This window comes from Leptodactylus fuscus, chromosome 2 (assembly GCF_031893055.1).
Source record: "Leptodactylus fuscus isolate aLepFus1 chromosome 2, aLepFus1.hap2, whole genome shotgun sequence".
Lineage (NCBI taxonomy): Eukaryota > Metazoa > Chordata > Amphibia > Anura > Leptodactylidae > Leptodactylus > Leptodactylus fuscus.
Genome location: NC_134266.1, coordinates 227,166,990 through 227,186,547, shown reverse-complemented (window position 1 = coordinate 227,186,547; position 19,558 = coordinate 227,166,990). Strand labels below are relative to the sequence as shown.

General features: G+C 42.5%; 1 protein-coding gene across 1 annotated transcript; it reads right to left on the bottom strand.

Moving 5' to 3' along the window:
- Positions 1-4,552: 4,552 nt before the first annotated feature.
- On the bottom strand, positions 4,553-18,848 carry LOC142194116 (retinol dehydrogenase 7-like). Its single transcript, XM_075263138.1, has 5 exons — positions 18,536-18,848; positions 13,217-13,469; positions 9,852-10,018; positions 6,459-6,680; positions 4,553-4,638 (listed from the first exon to the last, which is right to left on the bottom strand). The coding sequence occupies exons 1-5, from the start codon at positions 18,846-18,848 to the stop codon at positions 4,553-4,555; spliced, it is 1,041 nt and encodes a 346-aa protein (XP_075119239.1).
- Between the last annotated feature and the right edge of the window lie 710 nt (positions 18,849-19,558).

The window sequence follows — 19,558 nt, the reverse complement described above, 5'->3', positions numbered from 1 at the left end:
CAAGAAGTCTCCTGGCCCATTCGTTCCTCTCATTTGGTTCTATTGGATTTCTAGGTATGTCGGTACAAGATACATCCACAGATTCTAAGGATTTTCTCCATAGGTATTGTCAATTGTTAATAGGATTATTAAGGTAGAGTTTGATGACAGTATTGCATTTAATTTTCTACATATATACGGACTTATGTCTGGTATGTTAATGAAATAGTTAATTGCTCCATGTTTTTTCTTGCACGAAAGGTTTATTGTAATTCGTTTGATTTAGATAATAGATGTATTCTATACATAACATTGTTAAATTCATGGATCTATTCAAACAGGTATTAGTTTGTTTTTAATCTGTAATGTTTTTATTACCATATGACTTTAGATTACTTAGGCTACCTGCTAGTGTTTGACCTCAGGTGTTCTGAATCAGTCAGAGAAGCTGAGGCCTTTATAGTAGCAGTATGTGTTACACCATATCAGGCTACGACTAAGAGGATCATAAGTCCTCGAAACGCGTCAGTTATCATCTCCTGATGTGATAGCAAGAATTGTAATGTTTTCCATGATGTATGGTTTTTAACCACTGAAATTAAAGGCTAAGTTTTAAGAAAAATAAACAACGCGTTTGGTGCTGGATTTCGTATGCACTAGGATAAGGATAACCATAGGCCTTGCTGCGTGTGCACCTGATTTTTAAAGGGTACAAGCAACTGGTTTGCAGCTGATATTTATTAGCAACTTCAGGCTAGTCCAGCTCAAATCCAAACACAGTACTGTTGGGAGCAGGGAGAAGATTCATACACTGAATTCCCTACCTAAGGCTATCTGGGAGGTCATTCCCACAATTCTACACAATAGGAACATTACCATAAACCCCATCTTATCCCTCGCCTAATACTCCGGTCATCCGGTGAGGAATTATGGTTGTATATATTTTTCTGGTCCTAGGATGTAGGACTGGACCTCTTCTCCTGCTGACATCACACAGGGAGGAGACTAGGACAGGTACAGTATATGTTCTCAGACCAGGGATAGAGGCTATACCTTCTTATCCTGGGAGACATGTGAGGACACGTGTGTTGCTGCTGGCTTAAGGAGGTGCCCTGGGGCTAGCAGTTGAAGCCCCAGTGAACCAGACTGCAGATTGGTTTGGTATTCTTTTTTCTCTTTTAGGCTAAGGCCCCACGTTGCAGAAACACAACTTTTTTTGTTGCAGAATATAAGAGCTTTCTATATATTTCCGATTCCATTTGTAGCCATTCTTGGCTTTGGTTTATAAAATCGCAACAAAAAAAGCTGCATTTCCGCAATGTGGAGCCTTAGTCTTAAGCTGATTTTATTTTTCTGTACTGTATTCCTTGTTTTTGTCTGTATTTGCTTAACTATCCACTGATGTGTATTCTGTATACGTTAGCTGCTAGAACTGACCCACTTGGTTTAATAAATATATAAAATTTATAAAGCTTGTTTTATGTTATCCTATGAATTCAGGCACTCATAGTTGGTGAGTGAAAGGTAAAAGGGATGATCGCAGGTAGGCCAAGCAGCTTGGCAAAGTGATAACCTTCACAACACTCCATTGCAATTTATTCATTTTTAAATAGGCCTTTAACTTCTGGATTACTCTATCAGGTAATAACCAATATTCACTTACTCATCCCCACTTCTGCTTACAGCCTCCTCCTCTTTTCCTTCAGCCTCAAGGGGGTGCCGCATATTATATCCTGCCACTATAGTGACTGGACGTTGTGATCTGATGTTGTTCAGAATTGAGATGCAATATGCAGCTATAAGCATAAGAGGCTGAAGCATATTAGGTCTTGATTAAGAACATCTGAATGCGACATTCGAGCAATGTTCAGCGTATGGGCTTAATATGCTGTGCCCCCTAGAGGAGAGGCAAAGGAGTCCATAAGCAGAAGCAAGGATGACTAAGTGAATATCAGCAGTTTCTTGCTGGAGTAATACAGGTAGGTAGACCAGTAAAGGGGAAAACTTACTTTATGAGGGCCAATTAAGGTGGTACATATTGCATGGAGCCAATAAAAAGTTCAATATACTATGTGGTGATCCATAAAGGAGACAATATACTGTGGGTGGGGAAAGAACTAAAGGGAGCATTATGCAGTGTGGGGGCCAATGAAGGGGACCGTGTACTGTTTGAGGTCATTATGAAGTGGCATTATACCATGTGGGGGATCAGATAAAGGGGGCAATTTATTGTGTGGGGTATTAGTAAAGGATGCATTATAACCGTGTGGAGGCCAGGACAGGGGCATTGTACCATGTGGGAGCCAGGAGGGGAGGCAGGCCTTACAAACAATGGTAAACAGTTTGATGAAATTATATATTATATATTTGATGAGACAAATGACACTAATAAGTCTCAATGAGAAATGCATGGTATTCTTTATTAGATCTAGGTTTCCTACAATTTATAATAATACTAGAAATGAGCGAATCAAAGCTGCAGAAGAGAAATTTTGACCGAAGTTCAGGAAATCTTTGATTCTCTAAGAAGCTGGAGTAATATGTAATAAAATGTAATACAATAATAGTAATAAAATGGCTGCTGTATATGTTAAGACAAAGGGTAGAGAACTCTGGTAACGCGGGATCACCTATAATGCTATTTTAGGTGCAGTTATTTGTCATCGCACTTGGGACAGACATTAGCAGGAGTTAGGGAAAGACTTAGAAAACAATTCAAAACTGCTAGTAGTTGAGGGAAAGAGCAGTAAAAGTATAGGGAAAGGATAAGGAGGGAATTTATAGAAGAATTTGGGTTGCAGCGTCGTTAATATCAAAAATTGCAATACACCTTGCAGCGCTCACTGCCGTTATACTGCTGCTCATTACTCATACCTGTGTGTTCAAGCAGAACATTCCAAGCCTTTTGTAGTGCAGCAGTGCAAAAAAACTGAAGTCTTAGGGGGCATTCACACTACGTTTACTGAAGCTTATTCTGAACGTAAAACACGTTCAGAATAAGCGTCGTATAAAGCAGCTCCATTCGTTTCTATGGGAGCCGGGATACGAGCGCTCCCCATAGAAATGAATGGGCTGCATCTTTCACTGCGAGCAGTCCCATTGAAGTGAATGGGAAGTGCCGGCGTGTACGGCTCGGCATGAGCAGAGCTTGCCGTATACGCCGGCACTTCCCATTCACTTCAATGGGACTGCTCGCAGTGAAAGAAGCAGCCCATTCATTTCTATGGGGAGCGCTCGTATGCCGGCTCCCATAGAAATGAATGGAGCTGCTTTATACGCCGCTTATTCTGAACGTGTTTTACGTTCAGAATAAGCTTCAGTAAACGTAGTGTGAATGCCCCCTTATCCACTAATATCTGCAGTTATCTTTTATAACACCTTTTTAAAGGTGTTTATTATAAGAGGCGTATTTGCTGTTGTTTTCAAAGCATAAAATTCCATGCCATTTTTCAGTACAGTAGTGCAAAAGAAAACTGAATTCTTATCTGATAATCTCTGCAGTCATCTGTTAAAACACCTTTTTAAAGGCATTTATTAGTGGGGAAAGAAATAAGGAGCATATTCGCCATTCTGTTCAAAGTATAAAATTACAGGCCATTTTGCAGTACAGTACTGCCAAAAAAAAAAAATCAGAATTCTTAGGTACTAATCTCCACAGTTACCTTTTATTCTAACGCTTATTTAAAGGAGTTTATTAGTGGAGAAATAAGCGGCTTATTCGCCATTGTCAGCAAAACATAAAATTACAGACCATTTCTCAGTACAGTAGTGGCAAAAATTAATAATTTAGCCACTAATCTCTACAGTTAATAGTTATTCTAACGCTTATTTAAAGGTGTTTATTAGTCAGGAAAGAAATAGGGGGCATATTTGCTGTTCTCTTCAAAGTATAAAATTATGTTTGTAGAATGGTTGACTCGGTCATCTACTTCATCCCAAGTCACATCAGACACCCTAAGCCAAGAGTCGGAGGGTTCATTAGGCACAACCCGTAGTTGCCATGACCCAGGAACACACCCTGTACTCTCAGATGTCCTCAACCTGCCTATGTCCTTTTCAGTTCCCTCAGCTACTCTATGCTGTGGGCTCAGATCCACTATACAGTGAGGATGAGCTAATACAGGTCAGTCAGCAGCTAGTGCCCAGCCAAGATCTGGAGGAGCCATCCACCGCTTCCTCTGGTAGGCGGGCAAGTAGTGATGGGGAGAGTGGTGTGGGAGCTGGTGTTGTGAACGGCCAGGCTCCTGGCTCAGAGACCACTGAGGAGATCAGTGACATGCAGACATTAGTGGATTACTATGTAGCTGATCACAATAGGGAGCCGGGTGACTAAGGGGCTCCATCACCATTGGGAGAAGAGGGTGGTAGCTTGCACATGGGGCAGCGGCAGAGTCAGCAGGGTGGCAGCAATGGGAGGTCAGGAGCCAAACGTGCCTGGGGTAGACCACATGCTTCGCAGCAGCCTACTTGTCCGGACAGCAGTGGTGCAGAGGTTTACGGAGGCAGTAGAGATAGCAGTTAGTGTAGAGTGTTGGGGCGAAAATCACCTACTTGGCAGTGTGGCAGTTTTTCGTTAAGCCGGCCGGGGGAGGTGAACATAGCCATATGTCCAATCTGTGGGCAGCATGGCCAGGGTGCCAATGTTGGTACCAACAAACCCTGCATCAACATATGCAGCATCACCATAAAGTGGCCTGGGAGAGCCGTGGCTCCAATGTGATGGTCCAGCCTGCCGTAGGAACTGTTGCATTACCCAGTGGCACCCACCCCGTTTCAGACAGTAAAGACTCCACCACCTCAGCCGAAGGAAGCTGTGTGTCCTTCCCATCATCTGCTGGTCGTGATGCTCCTTTTCCTGCTCCTCCTCCTCCTAATCAGACATTGCATCAGCAATCGATCAGGGAATCTATATCCAAGAGACAACAGTATGTGTGCACTCATCCAATGGTGTAGAAGCTGAACGTGTTCTTGTCTAAGTTGCTGGTGCTGCAGTCCCTTCCTTTCCAGTTGGTGGACTCTTTCAGAGAACTGATGGCTTGTGCTGAGCCGAGGTGGAGTGTTCCAAGGTGGAGAGTCCCAATTTCTTTGCCAAAAAGCCAGTACCAGCCCTGCACAAATATGTAGAGTAGAATGTGGGCCACTCTTTGAGCCTGTCAGTGTCTGTCAAAGTGTACGACAGTGCTGATGGGTGGAGCTGTAACTACAGTCAAGAACAATATATGTAATTTTCGGGCCCACTGGGTTAATGTGGTTCCTGCACAGACACACTAGAAACTTGGACAGGTGACGCAGCTTCTGCATCCACGTTCTCATGCCGTTGGTTCTGCAACAATGTCTGCCTCATCCTTCACTGTGTCCTCAGCATCCACTGCAGAGAGAATTCACAGTGCTCCTCCAGCATACCACATGTGCAGGGCACAGCGGTGTCGCGTTGTTTTACACCTCATTTGCCTGGGCAAGGTCACACAGGGGAGGAACTGCTTCATGTCCTCAATAAGGAAATCGAATCCTGGCTTTCTCCAAGACAACTTAAAATTTGAACCATGGTGACCGACAACGCCATGTTGGCGCTGCATCAAGGGGGCCTGAGCCATGTGCCCTGCATGGTGCACATGTTCATTCTGGTTGTCAAGTATTTCCTTAAGTGTTCCACCCATGGCTCTACTTGTTTAAACATTTACTAGAATAGGTTCTGTAGACACGTGTATGGAATCAGCAGACGAGGGTGTTAAAGGAGTGCGCTTTTCACACTACAGTAGGATCTTGAGACTCTGCATGGTTGTTTATACCTAGCACTAACTTTGACGTTTAAGGCTGAGTTCACACTTATTTGGTCAGTTTTGGTCCCGTAACTGGTCAAATAAGTGACGTGTGCAGTGGTTCTAAGAGTGATGCCTGTCATGTGTGTATCATACTCACTCACTGTATTGTTTGACTACTACAGCAGACTCCCTATGCACTGTATATGTTACTGCAAGGCACAGTGTTCTACACCACTATACAGTAATTATTTGGATAGAATCGAATCCTTTTGGGAAATCCGGAGAAGCGTCCAAATTGAATTTTTCAAAACTTCACTCATCTCTAATTAATACAGCTCACGCTAGGTTCACACTAGCGTTCGGGTCTCCGTTCTGTGGTTTCCGTCTTCTGCATGCAAGAAGACGGAAACCACAGACCAGGTCCGGCCGTGAGCGGCGGTGAGTGTTTTATGCTCTCTGCCGCGAAACCGGTTTTTTAAAACGGGACACAGAGTACTGTAAAACGCTCACCACCGCTCACGGCCGGACATCTTTCAAACCAATTCAAATGAATGGGTATGAAAGAGTCCTGCAGGTTTCTGTCTCCTGCCTCTTTTTTTTTTTTGCAGGAAACGGAAACCTGCAGAACGGAGACCGGGCGCAGATGTGAATGAGCCCTCAGCAAGTAAGACTGGACTTATACCAATGTTATTCTGAATCAGCCACATGTGGTTGTACTTTGTTCAGCTTTTTGGGCTGGTTTCGGTGAAAAGTGGCACAGCAGGTAGTCTGATAACACAGTGGGGAGGTAAGATAACGGAAGGTAGATAAGCTTGCAGTCCCAGCCAGGAGAATATCTTGTCCAAGGGTACACAGCAGTCAAAGCATGCTCCACACAGTCTGGAACCTGATAGGTCCTTGAATTGGCTGTTTTCAGTAAAGCCTTCAGATTTTTCTCATCTGTGAATAGAGGAGTGAACATGTTATGCTACAAAATGTAATGCTCTCTATTAGTCCAGGAAAATGACTCAGATTTCCGAATAAATCTTTTGCAACCTAAAGGATGTTGCAAATCTGTAAAAGTAACAATGACATGCATTGTAATAGACAAGATAGATATTGTAGGTGTTTATTCTGTATTTTCTGTGGTGAAACTTGCCTTTTTTTTTTTTTTGAAAAAAATTTATGAAATTTCCCCAAATCTACAGGATATATAACACAAACTCCAGGCAGGTGTAGGAGCCACCTCTGCAACCCTCACCTGATGGACACAGCAGTATTTCCTATAGAGGTCAATGGAGAGTTGGTTGCCCTTCTGCACAACTCCATCTGTTCAAGTTTATTGATGTTCCAGGGATATCTCTTTATATACTCCAACAGACATCAGAGAGGGCTACTTCTCGGCTTCTAAGGGGATTATGGATGGAATAATTCTGGCAAGGGGTTCTAGTGCAATGCGAGGCATATTTTGACATTGTGGCCTTGCCTTTATATCACTTGTTTTTAGTTAGTTTTGTGTATTCTAATAAAATTTTTGATATTAAAATTCATGTGTTGTAAAAAAAATTTTTTTTTTTTTTTTGATTGAAGAATAGAGATGAGCAAACAGTGAAATGTTCGAAGTTCGATTCGAGTAGACGCTCAATACTCGACTGTTCGTTCGAACAACGAACCCCATTATAGGCTATGGGGAATAAATACTTGCTTGCGATATGCGGGAGCTGACTTTTTCCCATAGGAATGCATTGACCAGCGTTGATTGGCCGAATGCCATACAGAGTACAGCATTCGGCCAATCAACGCTGATTCTGCCGGAGGAGGCGGAGTCTAAGATCAGTCCACAAGCAGTCTCCATTCTGGTCCGATATTAGACTCCGCCTCCTCACAGATGAGCCTCCGGCAGAACCAGCTTTGATTGGTTGATGAGCGAACAGCGTATGGCATTCGGCCAATCAACGCTGGTCAATGCATTCCTATGTCGTAGTTCCTGTCCCACCTCCCCTGCGCAGTTATTGGTGCAAAAAAAGCGCCAGGGAAGGTGGGAGGGGAATTGAATTTTTAGTGAGCTTGCCACCTGGTGTTCGACTCGAATCGAACATCTCGAACAGCCTGATATCCGATCGAACATGTACTCGATCGAACGCTGTTCGCTCATCTCTATTGAAGAACTATTCCTGATAGGTAAAGGGGTTCTAGTGGCCTGCAACAGGTACCCATGGCATGTTTTATGTATGTGAAATAAATGTTTAAGATATGAATACTCCTTTCAACTGAATGAGAAGATGCAAGCATGCATTGAAAAAATGTGAATACTTGAATTACAAGACTTGTGGTGGATGGAAGGAAATTTTTAAAGGGGTTTTACAGGATTTACTAATAGAAACTTTATTTATCCCAAGGGGTAAAATGGTTATTTAACAGCTCCCATAAAACATATAGTGAGACACCACAAGCCATAAACACGAGGCTGATCACATACATATCATAGCAGTAATAATTGTAAAGCACTAAAATATTCTGGACAGCATTAATGTATTCAAGGGCCTCAGTAAGAAGATCTCTACATTAGCCTAACATTGACATTGACTTTGTACATTTGTCAAATAATTAACATTGCTGAAGAATGAAATTGCCAGTAGAATAATTGATCTTCTAAACATTTTCCTGCCACAGCGAAGCTGGATGGTCCTTCCACTCAAACAGCTTTGCAGACTCTGAATAACCTTGTGTTTAAGGGATTTCCTCTGATGGTCTTAAGAGTCCTCTTCTGCACAGTACCTCAAAACTGTAAAGCTGGTGACCCTCCACTTCCCACAGCACCGGCCCTTTAAATCAACTTATCAGTATTTTTGCATCTGTCTGTAGCGATAGGTGATCAATTGAAGAACAGTAGGAGTCCAATTCCTTTGACCTCCAAGGATCAGCCATTTGAAGTGGCAATGGCACCGCTGAACATGACATCACAACGCCATGTTCATCACTTGGCCTGAACAGACTGAGCTGCGATACCAAGTACAGCCACTATACATATGTATGGCCTGTGCTTGACAAGTAGTGAAGAGGCTGCAGCACTCACCAGAATGCTGCAGCCTCTTCAAACAGAAGATAAGGATAGGACATCAGTTATTAAGCCTGAAAACCCCTTAATGGGGTTTTCCGGGCAAAAAATGTTTTTAAAAAATGTCTTAGTGCTATTAATGGCTTAATAGATGCACCCATATACCTTTAGCAGTGTTTGAGTGATGCCTGGGTGTCTCTGGGAGCTCCTAGTATCTCCTGCATTTGTTTATGAGGTTCAGTTTCCTGCTATATATCTTCCACACTAACCCTTCTCACCTTACTGCCCTCTCCTTCCTCACATCCCCCCCTTCCTCAATCCACCCCACCCTCTCTCTCTCCCTCCCATACCCCCTTCCTGTCTCTCTAGCTATCCCACCCTTCTCTACCTACTCATCCCAACTCCCAACCCATGTCATATACTTACCTTCCAGGCTTCTTCCTGCAAGACAGCTCCTCCTTCTTTACTGATTCTACAGGTGTGCACTCTTCTCCAGCGCTGTTCTGTTCTCTGCAGCGATGATCCACCTCTATTGCACATGCCTGGAAGCTGCACAGTTACACAGCTCAGCACACCCCATCACACAACAGAGCTTTATGCCAAGTTTCCATAACAACCCCGCCATTTTTTCACTGCTGTAGGTCATCTTTAAAGGGGCAGGGCGCTATTGATGACACTGTTACACAACGTCACATACACACAGCTTTACTCCAGATTTCCATAACAACCAATCACAGGTTTTTCACTGATATTCAAACTGAGATACACATAATCACTTGACGCTTATGTACACACACAACATGCAAAATAGGCCATTGCAAAACTGGGAAATTCTTATGGGGCCACTACACAAACTAAAAATGGAATATACTTGTGCGCAGCCGTCATGTGTGTATATATATATATCTATATATTATGGAAAAAGAATGTTGCTGAAAAGTGGAGTTATTGTTAGCTGTGGAATTACAAGCATTTTCCCAATAAATTTAGTGGGGGAAGAAAAAACCTAAAATGAATCTCTTTATTCTGTTTATATTTGCAGCGAGCTGGAACAAGTTTTTTATTCAACTTACATTCCTCGTAGTACTGCTTGCCATAGCTATCTTTAACTTCATTGGGAAGGTTTCCCCAAAGATCCTTTAACTTATTTATATGCACATCAACTGAGAGTGTCATAGTTGTTTGATAACATCCTGGTTCTATGATGGAGACTTTTACTCCAAAATCACGTAATTCCCTCCTGTAGAGAAAAGCATAATTGTTATAGATTAGAGATGAGCGAGTAGTGAAATATTTGGGATTCGATATTCGTTTCGAGTAGAGCCTCAATATTTGACTACTCAATCGAATATCGAATCCAATTATAGTCTATTGGAAAATTGTCACAGCCTGGCTGACTGGTCTAAGGGCTCGTTCACATCTGCGGCCCGGCACTCTGTACTTAGGTTTCCGTTTCCTGCCTAAAACACAGGCAGGATACGGAAACCTGCAGGAGTCTCTCTCACCCATTTATTTGAATGGGTGAGAGAGATGTCAGGCCGTGCGCGGCGGTGAGCGTTTTAGGCTCTCCGCCGCGAAACCGGGTTTTATAATCCGGACACAGAGTCGGACATGCAGTACTCTGTGTCCGGATAAAAAAATCCGGTTTCGCGGCGGAGAGCCTAAAACGCTCACCGCCGCGCACGGTCGGACCCGGTCTATGGTTTCCGTCTTCTGGCATGCAGAAGACGGAAACCATAGAACGGAGACCCCAAACGCAGGTGTGAACCCTGTACTAATGTATTTCACTAAAATATATAACTTTTATTATTTGCCACTTAGGCACAAACACATTACAACATAAACACCCTTGTAGTTTAAAGTTGCACAGCTAAATATGCTGATGTGCCCTCCCTTAGGACAATTCACAATATTTGCACTATGTGGGTGATAAAATTAAAAATATTGTCTGAAACAGACAGGAAGTTTGCATATATAATAAATATTTATTAAAAATATATAATACAACAACAGTTGTCATTAATCAATACATAAAAAATAAGTAAATAAAAGGGAGGAAACAACCCCAGAAGGATATATATAATAACCAGGTAGTGGGTGGCAAATATATACTAATAAGGCATAAAATAACCAAGCAAGGCAAAAAAATTGTGGCAATTTAAAACGAAAACATACTCAGTGCAGTGTAGAACAAAATCAATGCAGTGTATAACAAAATCAATACTCAGTGCAAACCACTTGTTAAAATGTGCCCCAAAAGAAACATCATAATATATGGTAAAGAATATATGTATACACCAGTGTAACTAATATACTGTGACCACAGAGAGCCGAGCAGGGAGTAGATGAAAAATAATAGCCAATGCCTACCCACAGGACCTGGTGGCTAATTAGATAAGATCAAAAGGTGCTATACAGAGATAGTGTGGAGCAAACGATACTTCTGTAATGGGGAGCAGGTGATGATATACGCAGTAACTGCACAGAGCCACGGAATAACAATATATAACAGTTTAATAAAGAAAGGAGGGGAAGGGAATGGGAACGGGAGAGAAGGTAAGAAATAAGTATACAGTAGCTAAGCAAAACATATAACTTCAATATGACAGTGCGCACAACAAATAGTGGTAGTTACCCCTCTAGTGTCTTTAGTTAGAACCTGCATGCATTGGCTAGGAGAGGCCTCTCTTAAAGTAAGTCAGTAACAAGGTGCACCTTATTAATCTTCCAGGCAGGGGCCTGCTTTATCTTCCAGGCAGGGCCTGCTTTGTCTTCCAGCACACAAAGCTGCTTTAATGCTTGACCGAGCTGTATGGCCCCTCACTCTACTCACACTCCAACATACCTCTGTTTACAAGCTGACACAAGGCAGGAATAGTGAAGTCTCTCAGGGTCCTTGTTCAGCAAAGGAAAGTCCTTAATGGGCAAAGCAGCCTGCAGCAGGTCCTCCTAGCATGACATGTGTCCCCCTTCTGCCTGCAGCTTCCTGTATGCACACGCTTTTCCTCTCTGGAACATACCATCTTTCTCTGAGCTGTAGGGGGGGTTCTTTTGTGAATAGATTTGCCCTGCAATTTAGTCTTTCAGCAGTAGATGGCAGCAGAAGATCAGACAAATGACACAGTTATTCCATAAGCCCCTTACACTTCCTCTGTCCTAATTGAACTCTGCCCTGTAGATACGGGGTGTCTAGTGGCTATAGGAGTTGAACGATAGTGCTGACACTGCCGATACTGCTGCTGTTTAGTACAGTGTAACGAATTGTTGTATTGCTAAACATGAGTCCCACTCCACTAACAGTGAAACAATACAATGAGGCTGCTATCACGCAGATGTAAGGCAGAGTTCAATTAGAACAGAGGAAGTATCGTTGCTCCACACTATCTCTGTATAGCACCTTTTGATCTTATCTAATTAGCCACCCAAGGGTTATTCAGTGTGCATGGCTTACACAGTTATCAGCTGAGGATACCTTAATCCCTTGAACAATCGATGTGGGTAGACATCTATGTGAGAAAGGCACATTATCACCCACATAGTGCAAATATTGTGAATTGTCCTAAGGGAGGGCACGTCAGCATATTTAGCTGTGCAACTTTAACCTATAAGGGTGTTTATGGTGTAATGTGTTTAGACGTTTTTAGCCTAAGTGGCAAATAATAAAAGTTATATATTTTAGTGAAATACATTAGTCTTTAGACCAGTCAGCCAGGCTGTGACAATACTGAAATAGTGGCTGTACTATACCCCTGTGAAGAGTCTATTGGAAAATTGCTCGTTTCAGGGGAAACCACTATTCAACTAAAGGAGAGTCACCAAGTCCACGAGTAGCAGGAGGAGAGTGTTTAGGAGAAGCGCTGTGCAGTTGCGCTGATATTCCATTCGGGGGAGGGTCGGACGGAAGGCAAGCGCTAATGTGAACCAGCCCTTACTTGCCCTGCAGAACCAGCATTGATTGGCTGAATGCTATACACTGTATAGCATTCAGCAAATCAACGCTGGTTCTGCAGCAGGCTTGTCCTTGCTAGTCAGGAGAGCTGGCAGCTTGCAGTTACGAAGGAGCTTACTTTTTCTCATAGGAATGCATTGACCAGCATTGATTGGCCAGTGTACAACATTCGGCTAATCAACGCTGGTTCTGCCGGAGGTTCGTCTGTGAGGAGGCGGAGTCTAAGATGGAGACTGCTGTGGTTCAATATTAGACTCCGCCTCCTTTTTTCCAGATACCACAGTAAAACTAGTCGAAAAAAGGCGCGCCTGCAAAAGGTATGGATGAAAAAAGAGGTAGATATTATATAACCTCCATTATCTTTAATCAACAAAGACCAAGATAGAAAAACAGGACGTAAAATGTAGCCCAAACCCTTCATTTTAGCATTCTGCATCTGCACCAGTTATGAACATTAGCAGTTATTACCACCATCTTATGAAAACTTACCTTAAGCTATCAGAGAAAGCCTCCACACCATACTTTGACATGCAATATCCTCCAAGTGTAGACAGTCTTCCAAAAGCACTAGATACGTTAACAATGCGTCCTTGGGCTTTCCTCACCAGAGGCAGTAGATGTAGAGTCACATCCACCATTCCAATCAAATTCACATTAAGGACCTTTAAAAAATCTTCCTTTGTTTGCCATTCATTGGGACTATAAATGATTGTACCTGCATTATTAACCAAGCCCCAGAGCCCTGCAATGTAAGAAAATACAGCTGTAATACAAAATCATTTAGCTATGAATAAAGGAAAGCTTAGGCTGGGTTCACACGGGGTTTTTTGGGATGCATTTTGATGCGGATTCCGCGGTTGATTCAGCGGCAGATGTCCACAGCATGACACTCCCTCACGACTAGGCCCATTCATTTGCACAAGGCCCATGCACTGCATTGGCATCCAGTTGTGGCTAGCCATTTTTTGGACCTGATTCTGGACCTCCACCTCAAGATCCAGTCCAACCACCCACCCCCCCTCCCCGTGTGAACCAGGCCTTAGAGGGACTTACTACTCTAAATACCTGCTGATGTGAATGGTGCTTGGAGTTTTTAGGCTGCATGAATGCTGAGTATGGATTATAGGAATAATTTATTTCACATTTATTGACAAGTTCTTTGATGACTACCTACTAGTGTGAACTGTGTCCCTATTAAAAGGAATGATTTATTTTTTTGCAGATGTTTTATAGTGCTGATGTGATACCTGATAGACTTTTTGTATTCAATACTTTCATCTATCTGTGGACTTCTTACAACTCGCTGAATAGCAGTCTTAAAGGTTTAGCCTACATCTTAATAGACTTCGTGTATTTTTCCTAAAGCAACCTTTAACTTAAAGAGGTTGTAAAGGCTAATTTTTTTTTTTTTAATTAGACCGGGGGAGGTGGTAAATTTTTATTTATTTATTTTTTTAATTATCACTTGTCCTCGGTGCTCTGGTGTCCTCCCAGTGTGGTCCGATCGTGTAGCTCGGCTGTTATCTTTTTCAGAAATCCTCGCTGGCTATAACGTCTCTTCTGCTAAGGTTCCTGATTGGCCAATCAGTGGCCTAAGGAAGGGACCCAGGGACATCACAGGAAGTCTCCACTGCACGTGACCGCTGAGGCCAAGAAGAAGAGCCGGAAGAAAACAACAGAGCTACAGGACCGGACTGCGCTGGGAGGCACCAGAATACCAGGGACAGGTGAGTATGTTGCTTTTTTTAAATATTTTTTTTTACCTGCCCCTGTCTAATTAAAAAAAAAAAAAATTAGCCTGGACAACTCCTTTAACTCTTAAGGCTCCGTTCCCATAGAGTAACGTGCCGCTCATTCTGACACTTAAGCACATGTCAGAGTGAGCGCAATAAAACAGAATCCCATTGACTTCAGTGGGATCGGTTTTACGCGCGCTACCCATTGAACTCAATGGGAGGCTTTTTTACCTATTGCTTTCAATGTGATACGCGCTTATCACATTGAAAGCAATAGGTAAAGAAGTCTCCCATTGAGTTCAATATGTAGCGCGCGTAAGAACGATCCCATTGAAGTCAATGGGATTCTGTTTTACTGTGCTCAATCTGACACGTGTCAGAATGAGCGGCGCATTACTCCTTGTGAACGCAGCCTAACTCAGTTGAGCTATATGAAAAAAACCTGCTGGTGTGAACTGTGCTTGAGGTTTCTAAACTGCACCAATTCTTTGTATAGATTTTAGGAATGATTTACTATAATCTAGCGTAAATTATAACATTCCTCTTTTTCCTAAATTATTTTTTAGAACAAAATAGCTCAGCCTCTATCCATCATAGTAGAAATCACTATCTTTAGGTACCAGTTCTAGTAACAAACCCAAACATGAGTCTAAAATAGGTGTGGTTTAAAGGGTACAACCTCATACTGCGTAATGCCTCGTTCACACTTGTGCCTGGTGTCCGTCTGTTGTGAATCTTCCAAAATTGCAGAAAAACAGATTGGGATTGGCTAGTACACAGTCTGTTTAAAAACCCATTCACTTCACAGACTTTGCGTCCAAAAAAAGTGGATTCACAGCAGAGAGGCTGCAAATGGACACCTGTGGATTGTTTTAAAAATTGAAGTGAATGGGTTTTTAAATAGACTGTTTGCTAACCGATCCCAATATGTTTTTCTGCAATTTTGGCAGATTCACGACGGATGGACAGCAGTGTGAATGTCCCCTTTGAGTTAGGCTGAGGTCACATCTTGCAGAAAAGAGGTGTCTTTTGTTGCAGATTTTGCTGCTTTTTTGAGCAAAACCCAGGAGTGGCTACAGAAGGAACAGTAAATATAAGTTTAAGGCTAAGGCCCTACATTGCAGAAGTGCAGCTTTTTTTGTTGCATTTTTTGAGCCAAAACCAGGAGTGGATTGAGCAGAAGGCAGAAGTATAAGAACGTCATATACAGCATATTTCAATTCCCATTCTTGGCTTTGGGTCAATGCACACAGAAATTTTTGGTGAGGATTTGGAGAGAAAAAAATCCGCTTCAGGAATTAGGAAATGGTTTTTTGAAGTGGTTTTTGGAGCATTTTTTGAAAACTGCTTTCTGCATTGTGGGACCTTAGCTTAACCCCTTCCCGACATGCGCCGTAATAGTACGGCGCGTGTCGGGTCTGTAACTATGGCGACCGCCCGGGAGCCGGGCGGCCGTCATAGCCGCCGGGTGTCTACTACTTTAAGCAGTAGACAACCGGCTCTAATGCCTCCGATCGGTCCCAGGACCGATCGGAGGCATTAACCCCTCTGGCGCTGCTGTCAAAGGCGCCGGAGGCGCCATTTTCCCGGCAGCGCATGGGCGCCGCCATTTTGGCAGGGATCGCCGGCTCCTGGAGCATGCTCCAGGGCCGACCCCCGTTGCCATGACAGCCGGGAGCCTTGTTAAAGGCTCCCAGCCGGTCTGCAAATTCTCTCTTTTGCAGGCTGGTGTATACAGCCTGCAAAAGAGATGATGCTTTTTTGCAATGCATTGCAATGCATTAGCATTGTAATGCATTGCATTAGTGATCAGACCCCCTGGGGTTCAACACCCCTAGGGGGTCTAATAAATGCAAAAAAAAAATAAAAAAAAAAGTAAAAAAAATATAAAAATATATAAAAAGTATTAAAAGTTCAAATCACCCCCCTTTCCCTAGAACAGATATAAAAGTAGTTAAAAACTGTGAAACACATACATGTTAGGTATCCCCGCGTCCGAAATCGCCCGCTCTACAAATCTATACAAATATTTTTCCTGTTCGGTAAACGCCGTAGCAGGAAAAATAGTCAAAAGTGCCAAACCGCCGTTTTTTCACTGTTTTAATTCTGATAAAAATTTGAATAAAAAGTGATCAAAGCAATAACATTTCCCGAAAATGGTAGAACTAAAAAGTACACCCGGCCCCGCAAAAAAAGACGCCCTATGCATCCCCGTACACCTATGTATAAAAAAGTTACGGCCGTCGGAATATGGCGACTTTTAGAAAAAAAAAATTTTAACACCGTTTTGGAATTTTTTTTAGGGGTCAAAATGTAAATAAAACCATATAAATTTGGTATCCCTGGAACCGTACCGAAACACAGAATACAGGGGACATGTCATTTTGGCTGCACAGTGAACGCCGTAAAACCAAAGCCCGTAAGAAAGTCGCAGAAATGCATTTTTTCTTCAAATCCACCCCATTCTGAATTTTTTTCCTGCTTCCCAGTACATTATATAGAATAATTAATGGTGGCATCATGAAGAAAAAATTGTCCTGCAAAAATTAAGACCTCATATGACTCTGGGAGCGGAGAAATAAAAAAGTTATGGGGTTTAGAAGGAGGGGAGTCAAAAACGAAAAACGAAAATCAAAAAATGCCATCGGCGGGAAGGAGTTAAGGCTGGGGTCCCATGGGACGTAAACGCTGCGATTTGCCCGCAGCGGAGATGCTGCGGGAAAAATTGCGGCATTTTACAAACAAGCAAAGGGGATGGGATTCCTGTAAATCCCATGCCCACTTTGCAGAAGAAATTGCAGCAGAGATAGGCTGCGATTGGCAAAGCCGTTTCGGCTTTGCAAATCGCAGCATGTCAATTATATCTACGGAAACGCCGGCCGCTTTCCCGTAGATATAATGTTTAGAGAAAGTCCGCAGAGGAACTCTGTGAACTTTCTCTTAAAAGCGCTGCGGAAAGAACCACAATGCAATCACGCAGCGGTTCTTTCCGCAGCGCTTTAGTGGTGCAATTACGGCCCATGGGGCCTTAGCCTAAAGGTGATAAAGTAGCAGTTATTACTGTGCTGAAGCAATATTTAGTTCAGCTGTGACTTTTTTTTTTTTCTGTAAAATGGTCACCTATGAACCGCGTATTCCACCATGGTGCAAGAGAGCAGTAATATAACAACATGCCTGGTGTGAGTGCGAAGCCATAGTAGGTCCACCTTACAGGAATGTGTTTGTCAATCTGCTGCTCTATAGTATAGTTCTGAATAAAGAGTTCTAGGAGAAATGAGTAGGACTAAAGCCATTTTCCAAGACTAGAAAGAAATGTTTGTTTTTTTCTACCCTGAAAGGGGTATTCCCATAACTCTTGTTCTGCAGCCTGAAGGCTCTGTACTCTCTTCACTTCCTGGATTTCTCGCACATTGGTGGGCGGGGTTTCACTTGCTCTATCTGCTATGATCCACAGTATGACGCTGATGTGGAAACTGATATAGCAGAGCTAGATTTGAGTCAGCTTGCATTACATACAACGGACTCCTTATCTCAGCCCTTATCAGCCAAATTCAATTAAACCGGCTGATAAGTGGAAAAGCTGAAGATAGACAGCACAGTAATCCCGAGCTCTCACCTCCCTCTCCCTATATGAGGAGCTCCGTTGCTTATCAGCCCCAACCACCTGAGAGCAGGCAGCATGAGCAGATAATCCCAAAGGCCATTGTCAACAATGAAGTGAATAAATTAAGATAGCGGCCAAACAAAGCAGTTTTGATAAAGCAATGTATTTAGGAAAAGCTTTATATTCACATAAACTAGCAGTATAGATAGGATCCTTGTTATGGGACAAACCCTTTAATCTGTGCCATATCAACCTATGGGCTATATCTGGTATTGCAGTTTAGAGCCATTTACCTGACTGGTGATCTGATGAAGCACAGACACAGTACATGGACTGACGCAGCAACACTTATAAAGACAAAATAGCAAAATCCCTTTTCTGGTCCTAGAGAATTACTGTAGTACTCGGTATAATCTACAAAAATACCAGGAAAGCAGGAAAATGATGTAAGGAAAAAGAAAAGATCACCTGTTTTTCCAACTGTATTTGACACTATTTCGGCAGCAGATCTTACACTTTTGCTGTCAGTAACATCCAGTAATATTGTCTGCAGTCTACTAGAGGTCTCTTTCTTTAAGTTCTTTGCCCCATGATCAGTCAGACAAGCAGCCAGGACCTTCATTCCACGCTTGTCTAACTGCTTTGCCAGCAGGTTCCCAAATCCAGTGTCACATCCAGTAATAAAGACGTATTTGTCGGTGACATTCTCGAGCATCAGACTTTGTTTGTACCATCTGTACAGCAGGATCAGAGCAAATACCACCGGCAGAAGGAGCCACATGATGGGGGATAGGATTTTATCCTGCAATATACATTGTAACTGAGTGATTGAACATAATTGTGAAACATATCTAAAGGGAACCTGTCACCATGTACATGCAGGCAGCATGTTATACAGCAGACTCATATATACTTTCTATGCTTAGAAACTGGTATGGAGTCATGGGGTGGTCCTACTCGTGACTGACAGCTATTTCTGTACGCACAGTTCTACATGAAGGTTTGTCAAACAATGACTACCCCTGACTGTTTTTAAACATAGAAAGATATTAGTAGAGATATTAATTCAGAAATTACAACTTGTACTGAGTAAATTGCCGCAAAACTATATATTCTAATGTGCTCAGCTTCTCCTGATCTATAGCATGCTTCTTGCAGATTGCACTGCATGTTCTTGGAAAGAATATGCAAATCTGTTTCCCAAGATGTAAATAGGGAAACAGTGCCTCTGTCTGCTCCTGCATGTTCTTGGCCTTAGGTTTCTGTTATAAGTATAACTCCATGTCATAACTGACAATGTAGGTTTTGCCCAGACTTATGAAGTTCTAACTTCCCTTAAAGTTTAATTTATCTGAACAAGATTGTTATAGATATACCATATCTAGCCAAGAAGCTAGGTCTTGTCATAAGACACAATGTTTTGGGGTTTTTTTCACTGCGTTTCCACAGCAGGCAAAATATTATAAAAACTGATGCATTTAACTGATACGT